The sequence below is a fragment of the Chiloscyllium punctatum genome, chromosome 37, assembly GCF_047496795.1.
Source record: "Chiloscyllium punctatum isolate Juve2018m chromosome 37, sChiPun1.3, whole genome shotgun sequence".
Lineage (NCBI taxonomy): Eukaryota > Metazoa > Chordata > Chondrichthyes > Orectolobiformes > Hemiscylliidae > Chiloscyllium > Chiloscyllium punctatum.
In genome coordinates this window covers 42,066,922-42,091,529 of record NC_092775.1, presented here as the reverse complement: position 1 = coordinate 42,091,529, position 24,608 = coordinate 42,066,922, and the positions used below count along the sequence as shown (strand labels likewise).

The 24,608-nt window shown below is 37.8% G+C and overlaps 1 protein-coding gene across 4 annotated transcripts in view; it reads right to left on the bottom strand.

Moving 5' to 3' along the window:
- Positions 1–2,634: 2,634 nt before the first annotated feature.
- Positions 2,635–24,608, bottom strand: part of LOC140463043 (uridine-cytidine kinase-like 1) — a 137,323-nt gene continuing 115,349 nt past the window's right edge. For all 4 annotated transcript variants that reach the window (XM_072556665.1, XM_072556668.1, XM_072556667.1 and 1 more), the window contains 7 exons: positions 16,742–16,840; positions 14,333–14,426; positions 12,571–12,633; positions 8,759–8,881; positions 8,483–8,590; positions 7,886–8,042; positions 2,635–3,732 (listed from right to left, as the gene is read on the bottom strand). In XM_072556665.1, coding sequence (XP_072412766.1) covers positions 3,686–3,732; positions 7,886–8,042; positions 8,483–8,590; positions 8,759–8,881; positions 12,571–12,633; positions 14,333–14,426; positions 16,742–16,840 — 691 coding nt within the window. In that variant the 3' untranslated portion in view covers positions 2,635–3,685. The remainder of the gene's footprint in view (positions 3,733–7,885; positions 8,043–8,482; positions 8,591–8,758; positions 8,882–12,570; positions 12,634–14,332; positions 14,427–16,741; positions 16,841–24,608) is intronic.

The window sequence follows — 24,608 nt, the reverse complement described above, 5'->3', positions numbered from 1 at the left end:
GTGCATTCCTTCAGTTTTAGGTGTAACTTTTGTGCTATTTCTTAACTTCAGTAGGAGAACGGAGTATTATTTAATTACATGCAAACAATTGCACAATGAGTCAGTTTGAGTATATCAAGTTGCATTATTATGCAGGCACTCATTGACATTTTAACTATTATGCCTTTTCTCAATGTCCTTCTCCATTGCTTGAGCTCCCGCAAGAAGAAACTACTACAAAGCACAATTCCAGTTGAGGAGTTGGACTTGAGATAAAATGGTACAGAAGTCAAAAGATTAAGGGACACTGGCACCAATACAGTGACAAGAAGAAGCTGTATTAGGGACAAGCTATACTTGAAACAGGTTGGGCCCAATATCATAATGGAATGGGGTACTTATTGAAAAGGGAATCAAATTAACAATTGATGACTGGAGGGGAAGCACACTTGAAAATCAGTCTAGTAAAAATGAAATAAGAGCAGTGTAGGTTATAAATCAAAATCTGTATACTCCAGGTGAAGGAGTGATTAAAACTAAAGAGGTTACGGGAGTGACAAATAAGAACAACAGTAAATAAATTGGTGTGGGAAAAGTACCATTAGTGATAAGGATGATGGAATCTTTTGCCTAAATGTGAGATTCACATACTGAAGCATGGAATTTAAGATAAAAATTGAACACCTGATTCACTCCAATACTACATATGGTTGAGTCATGATGGTCAGTACTGATAATCAGTTGCCAGTTTGTAAGAGAGTTTAATATCTCCAGGTTACAAGGGGCTGATTTTACCAAATAAACTGTTGATGCTGTAGCTACATTAGTTTGACAATTAAATTATGTAGGCAATCTTGAAAGTATACCAAAGACAGATTTTGCTTTGAATCAGAGTACAGTGATTAGATACAAAGACAGAATGCTGGTGAAATGCTGCAGGTCTGGCAGCATCTGTGGAGAGACAAACAGAGTTCACATTAGTTTAATCAGTCACCATGCTTCGGGTGAGGGGTGAGGTTGAGAAAGAGAATCCTTCATGGTAACTTCAACCATTGCAGGCATTAAAGCAACTCTGCATTGCAAACAAATTGTCCAGCCAACAGAGCTAACCAACCCCCACGATGATGACGCATTGCGAGGTTGAAGTCATTGTCATGTACATATCCCATGTTGGCATTAGATATGTCAATAACATTAGTCATATTTTATGAAACAGAATTAGAACTTGTACTTTGTGAGTTAGTGATGTGCCAACTTTACTGATCTCAATATCTGATCCATTAAAGAGTCGTCTTAAGTTCTGAAACAAAATAAAATGGATATTGGCTGGCTAGAGAACAGTAAATAGTTATCTTGTAGAAGATGAAGTGTGTGCTGCTCAAGAAGGTGAAGTTGTTGTTATTTTAACGCAAACAACCAGTAGTAAACTAGAAATTCATTTCAGACACTCTATTAAATGTCAAATTCAATGTTATGGCTTTTTAAAAAATGGGCTTTACAGCAGTTATTTTTATTCTGACAATCATCAGCTAATGATTTTATAATAGGTTAGTGCTTAGCTCAACAGCTTTAAAATAATTCAATTAATATCCCAAAACCCGAATTCCAAGATAAGCAATGGTATATTGTAGAGACTAAATGTGTTAGACATGGTAGTCCAAAGAAAATGAACAATTGATTCCATAAAAAATTGCATTTAAATTGTTACTGAACATCAGCCATGTTAATAACTTGTGTTCTGTACTTGCAGGTTATATACAGACCTGAATACAAGCACTTCGACATGGAACCATGATGTCTTGTTATTTCAGAAAATCAGTAATGCCCTTTCAAACTTATTCTCCCATTAGCCAGTAAATGGTAACGTATTGGTAGAAAAGAAAAAAGAGCTTGAGGTTTGCTCAGTCTCTTATTTGTCTGAATGGTTCCAGAAAAGAGAAATATTAGTTATGATGACAAATTGAAGAAGTTGGGAACTCCTCTCCTTGGAAAGAAGATGATTGCAAGTAGATTTCAGAGTTTTCAAAATCAAAAGTTGCCTGGATAGGGTAAATAGAAAGATACTGTTCCTGCTCACAAAAGAAACAAGAATAAAAGAGCGCAGATTGAAAGTGATGTGAAAAGAAGCAAGGGTGATGTGAGAAAAAGAAACTTTTTCCACATTAAGGTATAGGATGCATTGCTTGGAAATGTGGTGGAGCCTGATTCAACTGAGGACATTTAATGACTATTTAGATAGAAATAATATTGCAGGAGTATGGGGTGGGGGGGTGGGGGAAGCAGGAGATTATGTAGTGCTAATGATGCTCATTTGAAGAGCCAGTGCAGGTATGATAGGTTGCATTGTCTCCTTTAATGTCATAACAAGTCTGTGATTCTATGATTTATACAATAGCAGAGAAGACAAATCAATTTAAGAAATAGTCTTTCTTTTACAATCTTCCTGTCTTAATCTTAAAAGATATGCTGTACACAACGTTTTACACACACTTTTCTCCATACATGGTGATAGTTCCTAATTTTTATTAGCTGCTGTGATATAAGAAGGTATTCATCACTTTCATTTCCTCTCTTCAATAAGGTGAAGTAACTTCTTCCTCTAGATTTTCCATTTTAGCTCCATAAAATGCTAAAAAGATTATAATGGGAAATTAGTGATTTTCCAATAAAAATTTAATTAAATGAAAAAGTTTGTGATGTACAGTGTTCTGATTTTGTGCTCTCAATATGCACTAGATTAGGTGTCTTAGGTCACAGTTTCCACAGCTTTATTCAGAGTTCCAGAGTATGCAGGATTAATCATTTTGATTTATATAGATCAAAATATAAAGGTTTTATTTTAAAATATTAGATTTTCAGATCATTATGGCAATATTCCTTAACAGCATGATTTCAGATTAATGTCAGTCACATCCAAACGTCACACAAAAGGCCTCAATCAGGGTTGAGATACTATTTTAAATTACTATTGCAGGTGCTAATTGGTTTACAATGTATTTAAATTCATTGGAATGACAAATTGCACAAATTAATTTTCTAAAGTGCTCTTGAACAAGTGTAATGCAGAAATCATGTTAGCGTTAATATCATGACAAAAAGGTTGGACTAAATTACAACAAGGAGAACCAACTTCAGGACATTTTCTATGTTATGGCCCTGGATCAAAATTTTAAACAATTATAAAATACTGTACAGAGCTTAAATATTTGGGTGCAATCTTACATTCATTTAAGTATAGTTTAGATTACTAAAAGTTTAACAATAAAAAGTATGAACTGTCCAGCATTCTAATTTTTTTGTTGTTCTCAATATGCACAAAACTTCCCTCAAGAAAATTGTTTTTTTGCACACAAGATATGAGGGATACTGTCACCTAATAGGTCTACACCCACCAACATCTTGTACTTAATAAGAAGTGGGCTAATGGGAATTACTTTAAAGAAAGGAGGTATCAAAGTGAATTTCATGAGGGGTTAGCCCTTCTGTGTGCAAAGCTGAGATTTTCTTCTCCAATTTGAGATCCATGTTACGTTTTGTCCATTGCGATTTTAAAAATGCAGGCCACAAACAGAATAACTTAACCACTGCATCTGAAACTTTGTGTGAAGCTCATTAATTCACCCAGTGATCCATGAAAGTTTGCAATGTCTGTCATTGCAGTATTAAAACTAAGTCCCACAAAGCTCAGTCAGTCATCATCTTCACATCAATCTGTAGGGGCATCAGTTCCAAAGTAACGATCTCCAAAATTACCTGAAATGAGAAAGAAATCCTATCATTTCCAATTGAGACTCTTCATATAACAACTAACATTAACTGAAAGGTACACTGAATACCTTATAAAAAGAGTGTCTCAACAGTGTATTACCTCTATTCAATACTAATATACCTGTCATAATTGCGAGCATCTTGTTTGAGTATTCTCACTTGAGTGGTGACTCCTAATATCAAGATGAGGAATGGGTGTGCCATTACAGGCAGAATATAAAAGCAATGGGAAACGTGTAGAATATAAGGAAAAGCATTGAGAAATTCTGCTAGTTTTCAATAAGGCTTAGAGGATATCCTAGTAGAAGTTCTCAACATCTTGAATGGTTAGGATTAGATGAGTGTAGCAATTCTTTTTAAAAAGAAATTAGTTCATAGATTCCCTACAGTGCAGATAGAAGCCATTTGGCCCATCAACGCTACACCACCCTCAGAGTATCCCATTCAGATTCCACTGCCCACCACCTTATCCCTGTAACCCTACATTTATCATGACTAATCCTCCTGAACAGCACATTCCTTGACACTATGGGGAAATTTAGCATGGCCAGTCCACCTAAGTTGCACATCTTTAGACGGTGGAAGGAAACCAGAGCACCCAGAGGAAAAGCGTACAGATATGGGGAGAATATGCAAACTCCACACAGATAGTCACCCAAGGCTGGAATCAAACCCAGATCCTTGGCACTGAGGCAGCAGTGTTAACCACTGAGCCACTTTGCCGCTCATCCTAATGAGCTGATAATGGAAAAGTTCAGTTAAGATAATCACCAAAAAAGGAAGAAACATAGGTTGGAAATTAATATCAAAATTCTTTAACAACCTATTCTTTAAGCTAACCCAAAGTTTTTGTTTGCTATAAGTAGGTTTTCTAAGTAGTCTTGACCTCCAGAAGTAAGCATTATCTATCCTGTCAGAGGTTATGAAAACAATGACCTTCAGCTGAGGCCACGGTGTTTACAGCTCCATGTGTTGCCCTCAGGGAGTGTGTAGAGGGCACAGTGAGACATGGAGAAAAGACTTCTCAGTCACCACCTCCAGTGCCAAGATGAAGGCAATCTGGCACTGGAAGGAGATGTGCTGAAGGCTGTTGTCCTTCAGCCCAAGGGGAATAAGTGCACTCCATCTCCTCACCCTCTCCAACTGCTGCAAGTGTGACTATGAGCAAGACAGGGAGAGTATCCAGGAGGTAGCACGTTGAGTATAGGAGTTGGGGCATATGTTGCAGATGTGCAGAACATTCGTGAAGCCACTTTTAGAATATTGCATTCAATTCTGATTTCTCTGCTATAGGAATAATGTTGTTAAACTTGCAAGGATTCAGAAAAGAGTTATAATGATGGCGCTGGGATTGGAGGGTTTGAGATATGGGGAGACATAAAATAGGCTGGCGCTATTTTCTCTGGAGCATTGGAAGTTGAGGTCTTTTTTTTGGGTTAGATGAGTCCAAAACAAGATGGCATAGGGCAAAGATGAGTGGGGAAAGATTTAAAGGGAACCTGAGGGGCAATCTTTTCATGTTGATGGGGTGGAGGCTGTTACAACAGTTAAAAAGCATCTACATGATTACCTGAATAGGAAGGTTTAAGAGGGACAAGGGCCAAATCCTGGTAAATGGGTCTCGATCAGTTTAAGATCTCTGGTCAGCATGGCAGAGTTGGACTGAAGGGTCTATTTCCAAGCTGTATAACTCCAAAAAACATACTATAAAAAGGTTATAAAAGATTCTATAAAACATTTTTACTAACCAATTATTATTTAAATCTATAAGAAGATATAATTAGAATTTTAACATGTCAGGGGAATTTTAAAAAGCACAATCGGAAATGAAAAAAAACCAATCCATCTGAAATCAAAGGGGAATACCTTTTTAGCTTGGGTCCAGATATCACTGTACTAATGATAATGAAATTAAATGTTCAGTATTATAACAGTAATCTCTGGCACTTTCACATACCTGGCTAAACATAAATCCAGAGATTCTGATTGATTCAATAGTTTGGAGGTAAGGTGCATTGATAAAGTACCCTCAAACTCCAAATAGGTAAAAAAATCACTGACTTGATGATAACCTGCTGTTTTACATGATTGTTCTCTGTTCAAGAAGTTAGAACTTATTGAATAAATTGTATCTGAGCTTTTAATGGCATACTAAGTTCATAATTGCTGAACAGCTTGACTATCCCTGAAAAAGTCATTTTTGTAGAATGTCAAATGTCTCCATATATTCAAAATGAAAGATGAGGGCAGAGTGCTAGGTATTGTCTACACAGAGTTTAGCAAGGCCTTCGACAAGTTCTGCATGGATAGTAAGGTCGAATTGCATGGAAGGCAGAGACAGCCAGCCAACTGTATATAAAATTGGCTTGACGGTAGGAGACAGGTGGTGGGTTGGACTGGACTGAAGCACGTGACCAGCTGTCTTCTGCAGGAATTTTTGCAGGTTATTTGTCATTTTATATGATTTACATGAGGATCGCGGAGGCGTAGTTAGTAAGTTTGCGGATGCTAGCGACATTCGTGGTATAGTAGGTAGTGAAGCAGATTATCGAAGATGGACCAACGAGCTAAAGAGTGGCAGGCAGAGTTTAATTTAGATAAATGTGAGGTGTTGCATTTTGGTAAGACAAACAAAGGTAGGACTTCCACAGTTAATGACAGAGTCCTGAAGAATGTTATTGAACAGAGAAAACTAGGGGTTCAGGTGCATTGTTCCTTGAAAGTGGTGTCACAGGGTTGAGGGGAAGGCATATTGCACTCTTGCTTTCATTGGTTGAGCATTGAGGATAGGAGTTGGAATGTCATGTTGCAGCTGTACAGAACCTTGGTGAGGCTACTTTTGGAGAACTGTTCAATTCTGGTCACCCAGCTATAGGAAGGATATTAAATTGGAAAGGGTGCAGAAAAGATTTAAAAGGATGGTACCAGGACTGGAGCATTTGTTAGGAGAGGCTGGATAGGCTGACACTTTTTTCTCCGGAGGGTAGAAACATGAGGAGTGACCTTATAGAGGCTTTTAAAATCATGAAGGGCATGGATAGAGTCAATAGCAAAGGTCTTTTTGCTAGGGTAGGGGAATTTAAAACTAGAGGGCATAATTTTAGATGAGAGGGGAAAGATTTTAAAATGAGCCAGACGACTTTTTCACACACACAACATAGTTCATTCAATATACGAACAATCAGAGGAAGTGGTAGATGCAGGTACAGTCACAACATTTTAAAAGACATTTGGACACGTTTAGAAGGATATGCACCAAATGCAGGCAAATGGAACTAGTTTAGTTTGGGAAACCTGGAAGAGTTGGACAAAAGGATCTGTTTCTGTTCTGCCACAATGGTGAAGTTCTAGTTTCAAATTAAATAGAGTTTTAAAGTTTATTATATGGTATTTCAGCTTCCTTAATCCAGATGTACATATCTCAATCGGCTATTTGGCTCTGTTAAATTTTAAAGTGGAAAATTCAACACAATTTTTCACCTGTCTGCTACTTGAGATATTTCAAAAACGATTGGTTGTTTCCCCTCCTTGATGACATCAAATATTGCCAGATGCCTGGAGGTTCCTTTGACTTGGTACCAGATTAGTCAACAAGCAACTATTTAAATGGCTCAACTAGCCTAGGCTGAAATTTCCGCAGCTCCAGGTGGGACGATATACTGCCACTTACCCATCTGGTAAACCATTTTTGAGGGCAGACGGTCAGTTTGGGAAAGGCAGATGGACCCCACAATCTGCACTAATTTGTGCAAAATCAAGAACTGGATGGATGTTCACAGCCAAATCCTTGTTTTGTTTCTGACCTCCTGCTTCCCACTCTATACATACACAGACGCCAGACAAACTGCATCTACCTTTCCCACTGTGAACCTACATCTACGAGTCTAGGGTTGGTGATACAGCAGCAGTCACAGCCTCAGTCATGATGCTGAGTTCAGAGGCCAGTAACCCCAGGCAGGAGGGCTGTCCTAGGTCCGGGCCCTAATTGGAACAGAAAGCCCACCAGCAGCTAAGCAGCTTCCTTGTAATCGGCTGGCTTTCTGACTGAAGTAAGAAGCAGGTTACCCTCCAGGAATCACTCCTATTTTCTGTCTTGTGCCTGGAAATATTGAATATTTTGTATATGGAATATACTTGCCTATGCCAGGGATGATGTGGAACAAATCGTCAACATCTTTGTCTACTGCAGTGGTGATGATTTTTACTTGTGGAAAGGCGTATGCCACAGAGTGCACCCCCATCTCTGCCATCAGCAGACAGATGAGAAAGATCTTATCCTCTTGTACATCATGATCCTAAACAGAGAAATTGCAAAATAAATCAGGTGCAAACCAATAAGATAGTGTAAATCATTAATAAAACCCTGTAGTTTTACACCTACAATATGCACAATTGGCTAAAATGTACAGTACTTTTTAAAATTAATTTAAGTTGAATTGAACATTTCCAGTTCCATCAAGGAGAAGTTGGATTTTTTATGCAGTGCAGGTTTGTTATGTAAGGGCTTTGGGACCTTGAAGCAACCTTGTGATGATGTCACAGAGCTGCTCCTCACTATGTGTAAATAGTTGCCAACTGTGTTTAGGTAAAACTGGATCTTCAGTCCTGCTGCTGTACTCTGGAATTTTATTTAGCAATATATTGCCAAAAACTAGTTCAGATACCTAGCTATCAGAATACATAACTTTTATGTGACAATGTTAGTCATGTTTTAATTTGTGTGTTTCAATCCTACCAGCAACACCCTGATTGCCATCAAAGCTGCAGCCCCTGTGGACACTGTACAGTCCATTAAAATGACATGGTCCTCACTGATGTCTGTTGGCAGTCTCAGATAATGAAGCTGTGTAAAAAGACAGAAAATAATTTTGAGGTTCTGTAATAATAATTTACCATCAATCAAAACACAGAATTTAATAGCATGGATTTATTCAATCCTACATGTTTTGGTAAACTAGATTCTTTATTGTCAAAGCACAAATATGCAGTTTAAGAGAAAAAAGTGTTTTACTTCTGGTTCTCCTGTAGCATGGTTAGTCTGTATTAGGATTTTACCAACTGTCACATCTTTACAGACTGCTCGCAAAGCCGGCTCCATTGTCTCTCCTGCCCTCAGAATTGATACACCTGTTATCTTTAAACATAGAAACAAGTTATAACAAAATCAACAGGCACACCATTTCTTTTTAAACTAATGAACCATGTTGAAACTTTTAGACTTAAACATTCCTCTAAACATTTTCTAAAAAATGTGTTCATTGTCCAAGAATTTGGAACATGGTTCCTGGTCTTATTTCTGTCCAAAGCTACACCAAACTTACCTCTTTACTAATTTTCATGTACACAACTCACCATAGTGAAGACAAACATCACATAAACATCAGTTCTAAAATATTACATGTGATACAGTTCCAGAAAGAGGTGGAGCTCTTTTTTGGATTAGCATTTACCTTGTGTTTTACCCACTTTAAATAATTGTGGTTACAGTTTTCAGGAATCTAATTTAAGTTATTCACCTTTAAAAGCATTTTTTGCTGAACGCTGTACTGTGGATTTCCAACATTTGTGAATTTTAATTCACTTACAACCCTAATGCTGTTAGAACTCAGTGATACGCTTCGACAAAACCAAAACAACTTCCAACTTTTCCTTGCAGATATACAGCTCTCAACAGAAATTAAAATGATAATGATGATAACGTTTTAAATGCCAATAACTCCTCACACGATTTAGTAAATGGGTGGTACTCATATTTCCATAAACAGTTATTGAAATGCAAGTTAACTAGTCTTTTCCACTCTGTCAATTTACCAGCATCACTTTCAGTTACTGATAAACACTTTAGACTCCCAGAACTGGCTGCTGCTACACCAATTTACTTCTATTTAGCCACTTACAAATAACTCTTCTTCTACTTTTTTCGTATTGAATCTAAAAAATTTCCTCCTTGTTGATAGGTTCATGCATTGAGATTGTTCCAGGACATAGAATCCGTAACAAACCATTTCAAAATTTCATTTACTTTACACAAGGTTTCACCAGAATATAGAGCCTGGGCAAAAATGCTGGAAGATGTCAGGGATTGAAAGTCCTGTCCTAGAATGTAGCAGCTTTCATATTTGCAGGGGTAGAATTGGGATTTGCCTGTAGTTTGTGAATGTGTGGTTCCTGTTGGCCATTTCAATGATAAGTTGCCTCCAATGCAACTGAACGTTTGAGCCCCCTAAAGTGTGAAACCCAGAGTGTGGAAATTGGTTCAGATAAGAACAGGGCTGTTCTCATTTCTTTTGGATAGCCAGGTTGCCTTCTATAGAAATAAGATAGCTCTTTGGATCTGGTCCTGGGATACCCCGAGATAAGGCAAATTGCCCTTTTGGAAGTTTAAGGTACTTCTTGTAGGAGAGGGAAGGTATCCTTTGAAATGTAGGCCTGCTTGTGCAGGAAGAAGTCCATGAACTCCATTTGCTAAACTCATTCATGGAATGTAAGCATTGCTGGCTAAAACAACATTTATTGCCCATTCCTAATTACCCTGAAGAAGTGGCATGGAACTGCCTTCTTGAACTGTTGTCCTTGGACTGTAGATATCCAGGCTGCTATTAGAAGGGAGTTGGAAAGATTTTGATCAAACTACAGTGAAGAAAATGTTGATGTAGTTCCAGGTAAGGATGGTGTATGGCTTTGAGGTAGTAGTGTTCTCACATAACTGCTGCCCTTGCCCTTCCAGCTGGAAGAGGTCAATGGTTTGAAAAAGGTGCTGTCAGAGGAGCTTTGGTGAGTTACTGCAGTGAATCTTGTTGACGCTGCCACTGATAAAGGGAGTGAATGTTGAAGGTGGTGGATGGTTTACAAACCAGACAAGCTTCTTTGTTGCGAATGGTGTAAAGTTTCTTAAGCATCACTGAAGCTGCACCCACCTACTATTCCTTTACACTCCCGACTCCTGCCTTCTACATTGTGCACAGGTACTGGAGAGACTGGGTGAATTACGTGCCAGAGAACATTTAGCTTCTGACCAGTTCTTGTTGCCATAGAATTTATATGGTTTGTGCAGTTCAGTTTCTGTTCAATGATAATCCCCAGGATGTTGATAGTGGGGATTCAGCGATGGTAATTCCATTGAGTGTCAAGTAAAGATAGTTACATTCTCTTTTCATTGAGATAGCCATTGCCTTATACTTTTGTGTCATGCATGTTGCCTGCCACTTATCAATCCAAGCCTGGATGTTATACGGGTATCATTGCACATAAACACAGACTCCTTCTGTATCTGAGGAATGGCAAATAGTTTTCAATGTTGTGCAATTATTAACAAACATCCCAGTTCTGACTTTTATGATGAAGGGAAGGTTACTGATGAAGCAGTTGAAAATGTTTGGATCTAGGACACTAACTAGAGGAACTCCTGCAGTGATGCCCAGGGACTGAGATGATTGACCTCCAACAACCTCAAAGTTCTTCCTTTCTGTTGGGTCTGACTCCAACCAGCAAACTGTTTCCCCCTGATTTTCATGGATTCTAGTTTTTTTAGTTCCCCTTGATCAAATATGGCCTTGATGTCACAGACAGCCATTACCACCTCATTTCTAGACTTCAGCCCTTTTTCTCCAGCTCTTTGAATTAAGGCTGAAATGAAATCATATGCTGAGTGGCCCTATCAGATCCCAAAGGATGTGCCAGTGAGCAGGCTATTGCTAAACAAATGTGCTTGATGGTATTGTCACCGATCCCGTACATCACTTTGGTAATGATTAGGATGATGCTTGGAACTTTCTGGAAAATATGAAGTGATTTTTCCTCCAATTATGAAATCATTAACAGATACATAACTTTTTTTTTTGCCATCTGTGTCATGCCTGTTGTGGATAGTAGTGAGCTGGCATGGAGAGAGAAGAGCAAAGGGAAGCTTGGGGAGGGTGAGTTGGCACAAACTATAAAGACCATGGGTTGATTGTTGGAATAGAGGGGATGAGGAGGCATAGTGGATGGGCATAAAGTGGCCCAACTGTGGGGGAGGGGCCATAATTGGTACATACAAGCATAAAAGTTGGCATAGATGTGGGGCACAGGTGGGTGCAGGGCATTAGATGGCATGGTTTGGTATGAATGGTGCATGGAACTTAAAGGGCTGAGAGCAGGAGGGATATTTCTTATTTTAATTGTCATTTTTAAACTTTGAGTAGTGCTGTTATCTCCAGGCAGATATTCCACACAGCCCACCTTGGGAACTGTCCATCTGTTTTATTCTTCCCAGGTTCCTTGGCCTGACTCCCAATCCAACCCGACCCTGGACTGGAAATGGGAAGTGTGAATACTTACATTCACAGAACTGGAAATTTTCTGGCCTTTGACCATTTGATCTGCAGATCAGGGCACGATCTCACACCAAACAATAATCAACCACTTACAAATTCACAAAAAATAGTTGCTGGAGAAACCCAGCAGGTCTCTCCATCTGTGAAGACAAAGCAGCCAACATTTTGAGTCCAGCGACTCCTCTTCAGAATACTGAACTTGAAGAAAATACTGTTCTATCCACAGGTGCTTCCATGCCAGTTAAGCTTCTCCAGTAAGTTGTTGGTCTTTCAGAGTTTGATCACTGCAGTTCCTGGTTTTTGTTATTTACAAAATCACATCTGTCTCTTCTATACAAGGTTTATTCTGGATCTACAAGGTTTCTAACCAGAAATATGTCACTTATTATTAAGACAGGTTGAAAAATGATTTAAGGTTGGCACAGTTTCCAGCTAATCACTACTATTGAAACTGGCAGTGTGTATGAGAAACCAGTTCATACAAAATAGGTTGCAGTGTCATACTTACTCTTGTTCCAGCAAACCTCCTTCCTTCATAGTTCTCTCCCTCCAGCGTCTGGACAACACATGTCTGCCATTAATACATCAACAAATAGTATTATCAGGAAGAGTGTATACACATTGTACTACTACTTTCATATCACTAACACAATTAATAAAAGATAATGAAATCTATATACATTCTTCAAATCTTTAATGTCCTACTCCTAAAATAAGAGATTAGCCTCATTACTTAAGAGCATGGTTGCCCTGTTGAATTGGGTGCCAGGTAGCCTTTAACCGTTGCTGCCTTATTGTCAGTTCATATTGTCAGCAGCTTTTGAGAGGCAACTAACTTTGAGCTGAAGAATAGAGGCATTTCTCCAGGGCAATTAGGGATGGGCAATAATAAAAAAAAATGACTTAGTCAGCAATACTTGCATCCTATGAATGAACAGAAGTGTCTAATTAACAGCAAACACCATTGGACGCCCTGTTACTGCAAAACATGGTTCGATGGTTATATAAAATATTGCCAACAGTTACCAGGTTATTGCCCAATGATCTCTAAAGACACGGTTGCTGATCTCATGGTTAATAAAAATGTGCTTCTAAATAAAAGATGACTTACAAAAAAAAGGTTAGCTCAAAAGGTTGTGACTAAGTTATGACATTTTCTTTTCCTTTTGTACTCTGCTGTCTCCAAGTTCCTTAAAACTGACAAATGAAAATGTGTTTAAGAATATTCCAACAGTTTCCTTTTACATCAAACTAGTGCCTTCACAGGAGCGTTTTGCACAATTTGGGACTAGTTTTCATTCATGTCAACAAGCCAAGAGGTAGGTTTTAAAATCTGTCTCAAAAGGAAAGAAGGTAAGAAATAAGGAAGGAAAGAAAGTCCACACAGATCTATAGCATAGGATTCCACAGTTTGGGCCTGTGCAACAGAAGGCACAGACACCAGTTGTGGAGGAAATATGGTTGGGAACACACAAGGCCACAATTAGAGCAAAGCAGCTAGATCAGACGGGTTTGGGAGCAGAGATGATGAAATTAGGGAGTTTTGAGACCATGGAGAAAGTTGAAAGCAAGGATGAGAATTTTAAAATATGGCATCAAGAGAACAGGAAGGACAATGGATACTAAAGGGTTAGGTCAAGGATTAGTGATAGAAAGTGCAAATCATTTAAAGACAACAGAAAATAGAGCAAGAACACAATGTTTTAACTTGCAGCAGTCTGCGGACCACAAGACCCAAAGACCTTTTGGCTTTGTTTCAGAATTTGCAGCCATGTCATTACTCTAAATGAGTTAGTTTCAAAGTTTCAGTCCTCATTTTGAAACTCTTTTATAGACTCAAATACCACCCTGCGTGATCATCGATTGTCTAATATTATCACATGTTTTTGCCACTCTTTTAACACTTACAGCCCAACTATGGGAATTCTCTTCCAGTTTGCTCCATCCATGCCATTCAAAACCTATTTGCTTTTTGTTCCGTGCATATTTAGTCATTGCCCTCCACATTCTATTTTGTTATCCCTTAATGCGATGCACCGAGAAGCACAATGCATCAGTAAAGTTAATGATTTTACTATTGAGGAGATGGTCATCTTAACTTTAATGAGAATTAGGTATGTGAAAAAGGATATCATTAAAAGGTTAGGGGAGACAGCTGAACCAGGGGATTCTCATCAGCTCTAGTGGATACTGAAAACTGTCAATGGAATAAATGATCTGTCTCTGTGCAGCAATATTCTCAGAAATATACATGTTACTTATATACATACCCGAAAAGGCAAGAATGAAAGTGCATGCTCTATCAATAGTCTCATCAACCGCTTTGAATAGAATATAAACTCATCTCGACTTGTGTCTTTATTTCTGAAAAGAAAAATACACAATCATCTGTCTGGTACTAGAATTGACTGTTCATATGCAGGGAGACTCCCTCAAAACTGGAAGCCATGGGACTGTATTTTTCCCTGGATTTTGCAGGGGGCAGGGTGGGGGAAGAGAGGTGGGTGGGGGGATTCAGACAAATCCAGGTGAAGTGGCAACAAGGGTTACTTGGAGCACAGAAATAAATTGGCACGCATATGGCGAAGCAGAAAAGTCCAGGGCCCAAAAGTGCCCAACCAAATTATCCAAATAAATGAAATAATGTTTTTAAAATATGCATTGCTAATTGTGGTCTTTTATTAATAAATTTGAGCATAGAAAAAGAGACAATTTACTGTAACATCCAGACAGTTTTCCCTAACAATTGGATGAATGAAGTCTCTCTCCTTATCAGGTTCTATATGTTATTATCTTATTGCCTCTCTCCACTATAATTTTCCAAGAAAACTGGTGATGGTTTGTGATGATGCATGTTTTCTCTGACTCTGCATCAATTCTTGCTGTGTTACTAGACTATTCACTCTAGATGATGTCATTGGAGACAGAGACGCGAATTTAGTTGTGAATCAACTATTTGATAGTGGAAGTTTCATTCGAATTCACAAATGTAAATCCCAGCATGATCAGTAACACTTGAGAAAATTTAGAAGGCATTGATCATCGTTACAAAAGGAATACAATGAAAATTAGGAAGAAAATATTACATTGGAATCAGGGTAATTAGGTTTTCATATTCAAAAATGATGACAAAGTAGGCAACTACACACCAACAGCCTTTCTTCAGTAATATGTAAAATAATGAAATAATTTATCAAGTGTAAAATCAACTATTTTCTTTAGAAACATACCACAAACAACCATCTGTGATTTTCAAAAGGGGTTGATTCTGTGTGGCTAACTTTGTTAATTTATTTGAGGGAATGATAAACATAGACATTTGAAATTCTGGTAAAAGGGCACCAGTTCAGTTCAAAAGAGATCACCTCAGAAATTACATAATAAGTTCAAAGTTTGTCAGCAAGCCAAACAACAGTCAATAAGAGGCAAACCAGTACACTCAATCTTATATCTCGTCCAAGAAAAACGATATTTAACTGGAGTACAGAAAAGAGCCACAAGGTTTATCCCTGTTATGAGTGATAGGAGTTGTGATGAAAGACTGAAACACTTCCATTTATCAAGCTGAAAAGGAGGCCTACAGAGATGACCTTACAGAAATATAAAACATAGTATGGAATTATATTGTAAAGGTTAACCTGGAAGATTAGGTTAAAATTAAAATAATGCAATAGTAACGAGGACACAGTTTCAAATTAGTTTTAGTTCTAAAACTACCAGCTAAGGTGCAGCAGTAAAAAAAATCCAGAACCACTTCAGAAACAATTACAACAAGGGACGACGTGGGTCATTGTGAACGGATACTTAAGATTTGACAAATGGCCTCTCACATTTCCAAGCACCCTGTTAAGTATGATCAGCAATATTGTATACAGTCCAAATCTTTATCAATGGTTGAAGTAATGTATAACTTTACAAAGATACAGTCAGATCAAATAATTCATTCAGAATCAGTGCCAAGTATAATAAAACAATAGAACTGTCCAGGCACACTGAAAAGAGTTTTGTTTGCAGCTTTTCAGCATCAGTAATTATCACTTTATACAAATTTTCAAAGGTCAGCTGCAGCACCTTTTTCAAGTTTTCAACATCAGTAGCTCACTTCTTATTTCAGGTTAACATTAAACCAAGGTGATAGTTAATTTGCATATTCAAATGGCTTAAAAGACATGTCAATTATGGACATGCTAACAAAGTAATAAACTGAGGTATAGATTTATCTCCCAAACAATTCTTTATCAGAACAGTTGACTGTTCTCATTGACCTGGAAAAATAGAGCAATTGTTTTATTTTTCCATTTCATTTAAATATTAAAAAGGGTCATAAAATAAGAGTGTTAATTTTCCATTACATCACATCTCTTAAAAGCTGGCAGATTTAGGAAGAAAAAAGTCAAAACATAATAGGGAAAGGAGAGTAGACTAGTCAGAAACCATTACAAGTGTGATAGACTGAATGGACTCAGCTGCACAAAGTTCTATATTACTTCAAGAAGTTGCACTTATAGAATGAAAGGAGACCACAAAATGTTGACTTTTTGATGGAATTAAGGGGGTGATGATAGACTTTGGGAAGAAATTAGTTTATTTCAAATGTTTAACAAAAGAGAAAGAAATAGAAAGACAGGAGTTTACAGAGTTTAAGACAGTGCATGGATGTAATAGGATAGATACAGTACCTAATTAACGTGTGCATCCCTCGTACCTGCGTAGTGTTCTCCAACACACTCAAGGTCTTTGGCAATGGTTGGGCTTGGTGGGCAGATGCCAAAGTTGCCCTGAAGTAATACAGCATGAAAACAGTGTTATTGAATTTCAAACCTAGATAAATACCAAAACATTTAGATATTAAGTTTGCTTTTTAGAATATTCAAATAGCCAGAAAGTGGCAGGAATATTTTGTTAGATCGGTTTGAGACATTTGAATAAAAGAAATGCTATATCTTTACGTAAAGCAAATTTAATGTTTGGAAATTTGAATGAAGAACATGCAAAGATATTTGTGGAATAACTAAAAAGCAAACAGTTTTCTAATCCAACATTGTAAACTTTAGCCTAAATGCTAAAAGCAAAGCAGCAACTTTTAAAATGGGGTTGGGGCAGGGACAATTTGAACTTTTGGTGATAAGTTTAAAAGCAGTGATACTAGATCATCTACCTGTTAAATGTCTTACTCAATTTCATTGTGAAAATGAATATTAGGTGAGAGGTATAACAGGCAGCTGGTGTAATATCACCCATTTTCCATTATCCTCCAAAGTTAAGACTATCCCTATGCCTTCAATACTATTTTTGTTACTTTATAAAAAAAAATTAGGCAGCATCGCTCCTCACATGTTAAAATATCAAAAAATTGATGGATGAGAAGGGATGAGAGTTATGTGCATCTTAGTCATCTTCCAGAAGCTAATTAACCCCAATGCCAATAGCAAATGACTCAGTGACAACTACACAACTGAACATAATGAACTAAAAACTTTTGCAAACTGCTCTGTATTAAAAACATAGAGCATAGGAGTAGGCCATTTGGCCCTTTGAATCTGTTCTACCATTCAATATGGCTGATCATGCAACTCGGTACCCTTTGTCCCCACACCTTTTCATTCCTTTAATCCTAAGAACTATATCTAACTCCTTCTCGAAAATATTGGATGTTTTGATCTCAACCACTTTCTGTGACAGAGAATTTCACAGGCTCACTCCTCTCTGGTGAAGAAATTTCTCCTCATCTCAGTCCTAATTGGCCCACGATTAGCTGTTACTCTCATCAAGCCACTTAGATGCAAGTGTCACTGACAAACAATGGGCTGCTCCCCCCACCACTCCTAAGTTTGAGAACCAGCAGGAGATGTGTGTCACTTTGATAGGGAGGCCCAATCAAATTAATTGCCTGCCAAATGGCTATGGAAAAAAATTAAAAGGTTTGGGGTTATGTTTGCAGAGAGCTATCAGGCACCTCCTGGCGGAAACCCAGTTGCTGAGAGGTATCAATTGGAGGGCAGTAGTTCACCATCACTAATCCATGCCAATAGAAATGGTGTCTGCTGCTGGTAATGCATCCAAAAAGAGGTTCAGAATTGATGAGGAACCTATGCCATAGGGCAGAATGGGGATCGTAGGGTCACTGATGTAGGCAAAGAGGCAATTGGATAGGAGCTAGCTCATAATGGGCAACCCTCTTCCTGATGCAGGATCCCTCAATGCACAACCCTCTGGGTACGAGAATATCAAAACTTTTACCACTCTATATAAAGATATTTCTCTGCAACTCTGTGGTAAATGGCTGATGCCTTACAGGGACACTGTGATCTCTGGTTCTAGACCCCTCTTAGGGAAACAGTCTCTCAGTATCTGTACTTGCCAGATCAAGTAATTTGTAGTCTGGAATTTGCAGCTATAAGATATTAAACTACCAAACTGATTTCATTCCACGATGAAACTTGAAGTAACTTGTAGCATCTGCACATGTACAGCCAAAAGCAGAATTCATGTCTGTTATCCCCTCCTCTTCCATATGACATGCTGAAGACTTTGCAGAGGAAAATCTGAAATAATTTGAACTGACACGATCTTTCATTTCTCCCCGAAATAACCTTGCCTGGTCAAGCAAGAAACTTTTTAATTAGATTTCTAAAAGTACTAAGTTTATAATGACTACCGAGGAACTGGTCTTGTCTTGGATAAACTAATTTTCTATTTGTGGAGTGCCACATTTTTCTATTAAGCTAAAAGTTCCATTGAAATTATAATTAAAAAAAAACTGTGTCTTGGTGAGAACTTCATTATTTTAAAAGTCAATTTTGGTTTGGAGCTATGAACCATGAGCTGAGAGATGAAGGCGAACGTTGGACTATAAACAGCAGTTTATGGTTAAAATCAAAAAAAAGAACAAACTGATATTTGCTTATGAGGTCAGGTCGAGAACTTAATTGCAGATGGATTCTTGTTCAAAAAAATTCTCTAAATGTTTCCGTTCTGGACATGCTTTATGCTTAAATAGCTAGCAGATGTTGAAAGTTAACTGGGGTTTCACTAGGAGACAACCAGACTAACAAAGAAGAGACAAGGTATGAACTAGTTTTGAACTGTATTTGTCTGAAGCATTTTGGCCTTGAAAGCTACAGGAAGGAGATTTGAATATTCCCTGGTTATCCTCCCATTATTAACTTGGTGAAAGTTCAGAAAAAGAATTTCAGTTTAAGAATTAAGTGAATGTCCTTTGGAACCTATGCAAAGCTATTTACATGCACCAACTACTTCAGTAACCAAACAAAATACAGTCCCATGTGCCTGTGATGTTACGGATCATGTAGTCTGCTTAAGTGAACCAGTCAGCTAAGTCTTTTTTTCTTTTGTTTTATCCATTAACTATGTCTTTTTGTCTGTCGGTCTTTGACAGTGGGGGCTAAAATCAAGAAAGATTAGGTTTAAGTCATAGACATGAGATTACCTTGTGGTTTAACTTTGCTTCATTACAGCAATTATCAATAATTTGTTAATTCTTTTGTTTACGCCGTAAACTTGGTGTCTGGAATTGATTATTCACAAAATCTATGATCTGTTATTTAAAAATGTCTAGTTAGGGATGCATTTGGATGATTCTGAGGGTCATCGAATGTTGCAGTTTTATTGTGCTGTGAATACAGGAATAGTGCGGCTATCTTGATTTGGCTGCCTGCCTTTGTGTTGTAACAGTCTGCTTAAATCCCACATGTATGTCCCAATTGTTACATTTGTTTTCTGTAAAATATTTTTAAAACATATAATTAGTGCATTTTATTTCCTGAATTGCTTGTTGGCTTCATAGCTTCATAGTAAAAGATTACACTATTACTGGATGCAGAGCTTTGGTATAGTTAGCTCTACGAACAAATTAGCATTTGGAATTTTTCCTCATAGGACACGTCTCACCTCTTCGCCCCACCTCCACCCCCCTCCATAAACACACACTAAATAATTGACCTCAGTTTTACTGTCTAAAGTAATCATATTTTCCATAAATAAGGAGACCAAAAAAAACTCTGCACAGTATTTTCAGAATTACAGAATTATAAAATGTGCAGAAGGAAGTCATATAGCCAAATGTGTCAGTGCAGGTTCTCCAAATGAGCATCATGCCATTCTCCTGCCTACTCCCCATATCCTTGCCCATTGGTTATTTGAATGGAAACAATCTGTGCAATCTTGAACCTACCCTCCACCATGCTTTCAGGTAGTACATGCCACACCTGAACCACTCATTGTGTGAAAGGGTTTCCCCTCACCTTGCATTTACTTATTTTGTTAAACATTTTAAACCTGTGCCTTCTTGTACTTGATCCTTTCATATTTGTGAGTTTCTCAGCATCTACTTCAGATAAGCTCTCTGTTGAAATAACTGCAACTAGAGTCTCTTACTCTTTATACTCTCCACCCTTGTAATAACTTACTACAACTGGATGTTTATTATTTAATGATGCGAATACACTTAAACCTGTGAACCAACATTTCCCAGTCTCACACCAAGAAATATTTTGCTTTTCTATTTTTCTCGTCAGTCTATGTGATTTAGTATTTCCCACATTACAATGGTGATATAGAACAGTACCCAAACTACATCTTTGGGTAAAGGAAACTACATTAGTTGATGGCATCCTTACAAAAGGTTAACACAATGAATGAAAAAAATTAATACACAAAACATGATTTTAGCTCTAAATATTCTTCATTGATATTTTAGTTAAATATTTGGATGAATTTATTTTAAGTGGCTTAGTACTGGTTAAAATAATAAGATTTTGATAGAAAAATTAAAGTTTTTTTAAAATCACACTGTCAATTTCAACTAATTATGGTTACATTCAGGAGTACTTCCACTACTCTTACACTAGAATTCATAAAACCTTAATAAATATTGAGCTTTCTTCTGATTTAATTTGTGAACGTGAATCCTCAAAATCACTGTTGATTGGTCAGATATGGTCGAAATAACTGAAATGCAATTAAACTAAATCTACACATTCCTTAATTGTGGAATCCTTGGTGAATACCTGTCTTAATTCATAAGTCTTTACCACTGCATTTTCAGTAGATGAAACTCAATATATGTAAGCTGCTGTAATTGGTTCAGTCAGTGAATGTATCAGGTCTCCTTTGTTAGGTAGGTTTTCATTAAATTTTTATGGAAAGCATGATTATCAGAAAAGAGAATACATATTTTAGAATGTTTTATACCTCGTTTTTGTTTAAATGTTTCTACTCTCAACACCGTGCTGATTAGACATATTATGTTTCACTCTGGGACATCAGTCATTGTCCCCTTTACTCTACTTTCCATACTGAGTTCTTTTTTTTAGATTAGATTAGATTACTTACAGTGTGGAAACAGGCCTTTCGGCCCAACAAGTCCACACCGCCCCGCCGAAGCGCAACCCACCCATACCCCTACATTTACTCCTTACCTAACACTACGGGCAATTTAGCATGGCCAATTCACCTGACCTGCACATCTTTGTGACTGTGGGAGGAAACCGGAGCACCCGGAGGAAACCCACGCAGACACGGGGAGAACGTGCAAACTCCACACAATCAGTCGCCTGAGGCGGGAATTGAACCCGGGTCACTGGCGCTGTGAGGCAGCAGTGCTAACCACTGTGCCACCGTGCCAACGTGTTCTATAGCATGGTCTCAGTTACAAGTTATTCTCAATCATAAATCAATAAATTAGCGAGCAGATACATTCATGTCACCAAAGGGAACTAAAGGAGTCGAAAGTACACATGAGTACATACATTACATATCCTACTGAACAGCAGTATGTGCTGATTTCAATTATCCTAGCTGGGGCAAAGAGCACCCAAGTTTGGTTTCATGATAGCCATGTCAGAGAGTTAGGGGAAAAGATATTGAAAAGCATTTTTCTTTTCACTCTTAATAGTCTCTCTTTCTCACCACCAACTCCAGAAAGTATACCGTTACTTAACAGTTGAAAACATTGTCAAATTCTGCTCCAGATAGCCACAGTGTTGCAGATCATGATATGTTTAGATCCTCATAAGTACCATGATCAACTGGAGGAGATACTGGGGTGAACAATAACCACAAAAGTATAACAAGATTCAATGTCAGTGAACACCATCAGAAACTGTGGAACAGATCATAAGTTTGGGCGAAACCCTAATTGCACATGTCTGATGATGGAGCACTGATGCAAAATGTCAAGTTCAAGTGTAGAATAGATTTAAGACAGCCTTTCCAATACTCCATCAATGAGTTTTGAACCCTTCTAATGACCGAGTTGCCTTTGCGACCTGGGTAACATCTACTTCTGGTAAAGACAAATGCAACGTATAGATTTACCATTTCTGCCATGCATCTTACTTCCAAATGTACTTTCCTTTTTATGTCTTTAATCAGCGCTATTCCTCCTATACCACCCTTTTACTATTAATGTGCCTCTAGAATTTCTCATGCTGGCCGTCAGTCTTTTCTTACAATCCTTCCACATTTTAAATATATTTTTTCTGATCTCCCCTCTGAACCTTCAGTTTTCCTCTTGGCTCTGAATTGCACTTACTACTTGACACATAACATATGCATTCCTAGTTCCTTGACATGATTTCCATCTCCTTTTTCATCCAGGAAGCTTTGGATCATTCAACTTGCTTTTCCCTTTTTGATACAGTTTGAAATATGCCTAAACCATTTCGCTTTTAAAAAGGTGACCCATTGTCCTTTCCTAATGTCATTCTAAACCTTAATAATAATCACTGTCTCCTGAATATTCCCTATTCAGCTACTTGGCCCATCATTTCTCCAAGAACCAGATCCTTTGTTATTGAACACGACACAATGTTGTTGAAAATTTTCCTGAATACAATCCAGGAACATTTGTTTGTGCTTTTTTCCTTATGCTATCACTGTCTCCGTCTACATCAGGGTAGTTAAAGATCCCAATTTTAACTGCTGTACAAAGTTTGCATCTTCCTGTAATTTCACTGCAGATTTATGCCTCTACATTGTTCCCAATAGTTGCTGGTCTGTAGTCTACACCAAGCAATGTAATTCAGTCCTTTATGTTGCTTAGCTCTTGTCAAATTGATTCTGCTCTCATTTCCTATTAGTTTTTAGCCCATAGGAACATGGGATTTAGGAGTATAACTAGGCCACAAGATCCTTTAAGCTTGCTCAACAATTCAATAAGATTGTGGCTGATTTGGGTGAAGTCTCAACTCCACTTTCCCATCTGCACACCATAACAGCCGAACCCCTTAACTATCAAAAACCGATCTAACTCAGTCTTGAATAAATTTTTCAAGACATAGCCTTTGCGGCCTTCTAGGGAAAAAAAAACTGAACAGATTAATGATGATTTGAACAGGGAAAAAAACAAGTCACTTTATCTCCATCTTAACACAGAAGACCTCTTTATCTGCAATGACATCTTCTAGTTTTAATCTTTTGCACAAAAGGAGATATCCTCTGGATATCCATCTTTTTCCAGCCCCATCAAAATTTTGTTTCAGTTAGATCACAGCTCATTCTTCTAAACTCCAAAGGGTATACATCTAATGTGGTCAATGTTTCTTCATAAGATGACCATTCTATAAGTTGAGTGAACCTTCTCTGAATGAATTTTAAAGTAATTATATCTCTTTTCAAATAAGGGGACCATACATTCTCCTTCCATTAAACTAGTATACTGCTTTTCCATTCCTTGTAACAAAACAGACAAATTCACATTTACTCCAGCTGCCAACCTTTTTGCCCCTTCATTAAACTTCTCTTTCTCCTTTTGTGGAGTCTTTACTTCACGTCAATTCTTCAATTACTGCTTATCTTGGTGCCATCAGAAAATGTAGCTTTGTACATTAGGTCCCCTCATTCAAATTGAGTGGATTGAACTGTTTCTCCAGCTTTGTTATGGGATTACAGCCTTATTTAAATACTTTGCAGGCTTTCGTGAGGCTGGTGCACAGTTTGTTACTGATATTAAACTGAAACCTGATAAACTTCAGTTGATTTAGTGATTCACAATGACAAACCTTTTTTGAACGCTCAAGAATGAGTTAAGATGAGACTTCTTTCTTAGGTAGTTATATTTTGCTGTGTGGTTACATTTCAGACGCCTACACAGTATTAATGCAGTTTAAAATCTAGGCACTCTGCTTTTACGTGTTTTTTGGAGGGAGGGTGGGGGGTGTGCAGGAGGCATTGTTTCAAAAACAGCATAAACAAAAATGTGGGTGCAAAAACGTGGAGGCTGACCATTTGGAAGGCATTAAAAGATGTGCACTGAGACATAGAATACTCTGAGAAGAGGGTCCAAGGGAAAACAAAAGCCAACAAATTTGTGCACCTTCTCAGGCCACTTCTATCCCCTGCAGCAGAGACTGCCGAGCTAGAATGAGGCTCTGGAGTTACACTAGTCAATGCTTAATTTTGATTTTATTTCAGAAACAGAACTATTTTTGCTAGCTGCAAGCATAAACCCTTCCTGAGAGAAAACTGCAAATGATAAAATGCAGTAAAACCCTTCAGCAATCCGAAGGCTGTCCCCTTGCTCAA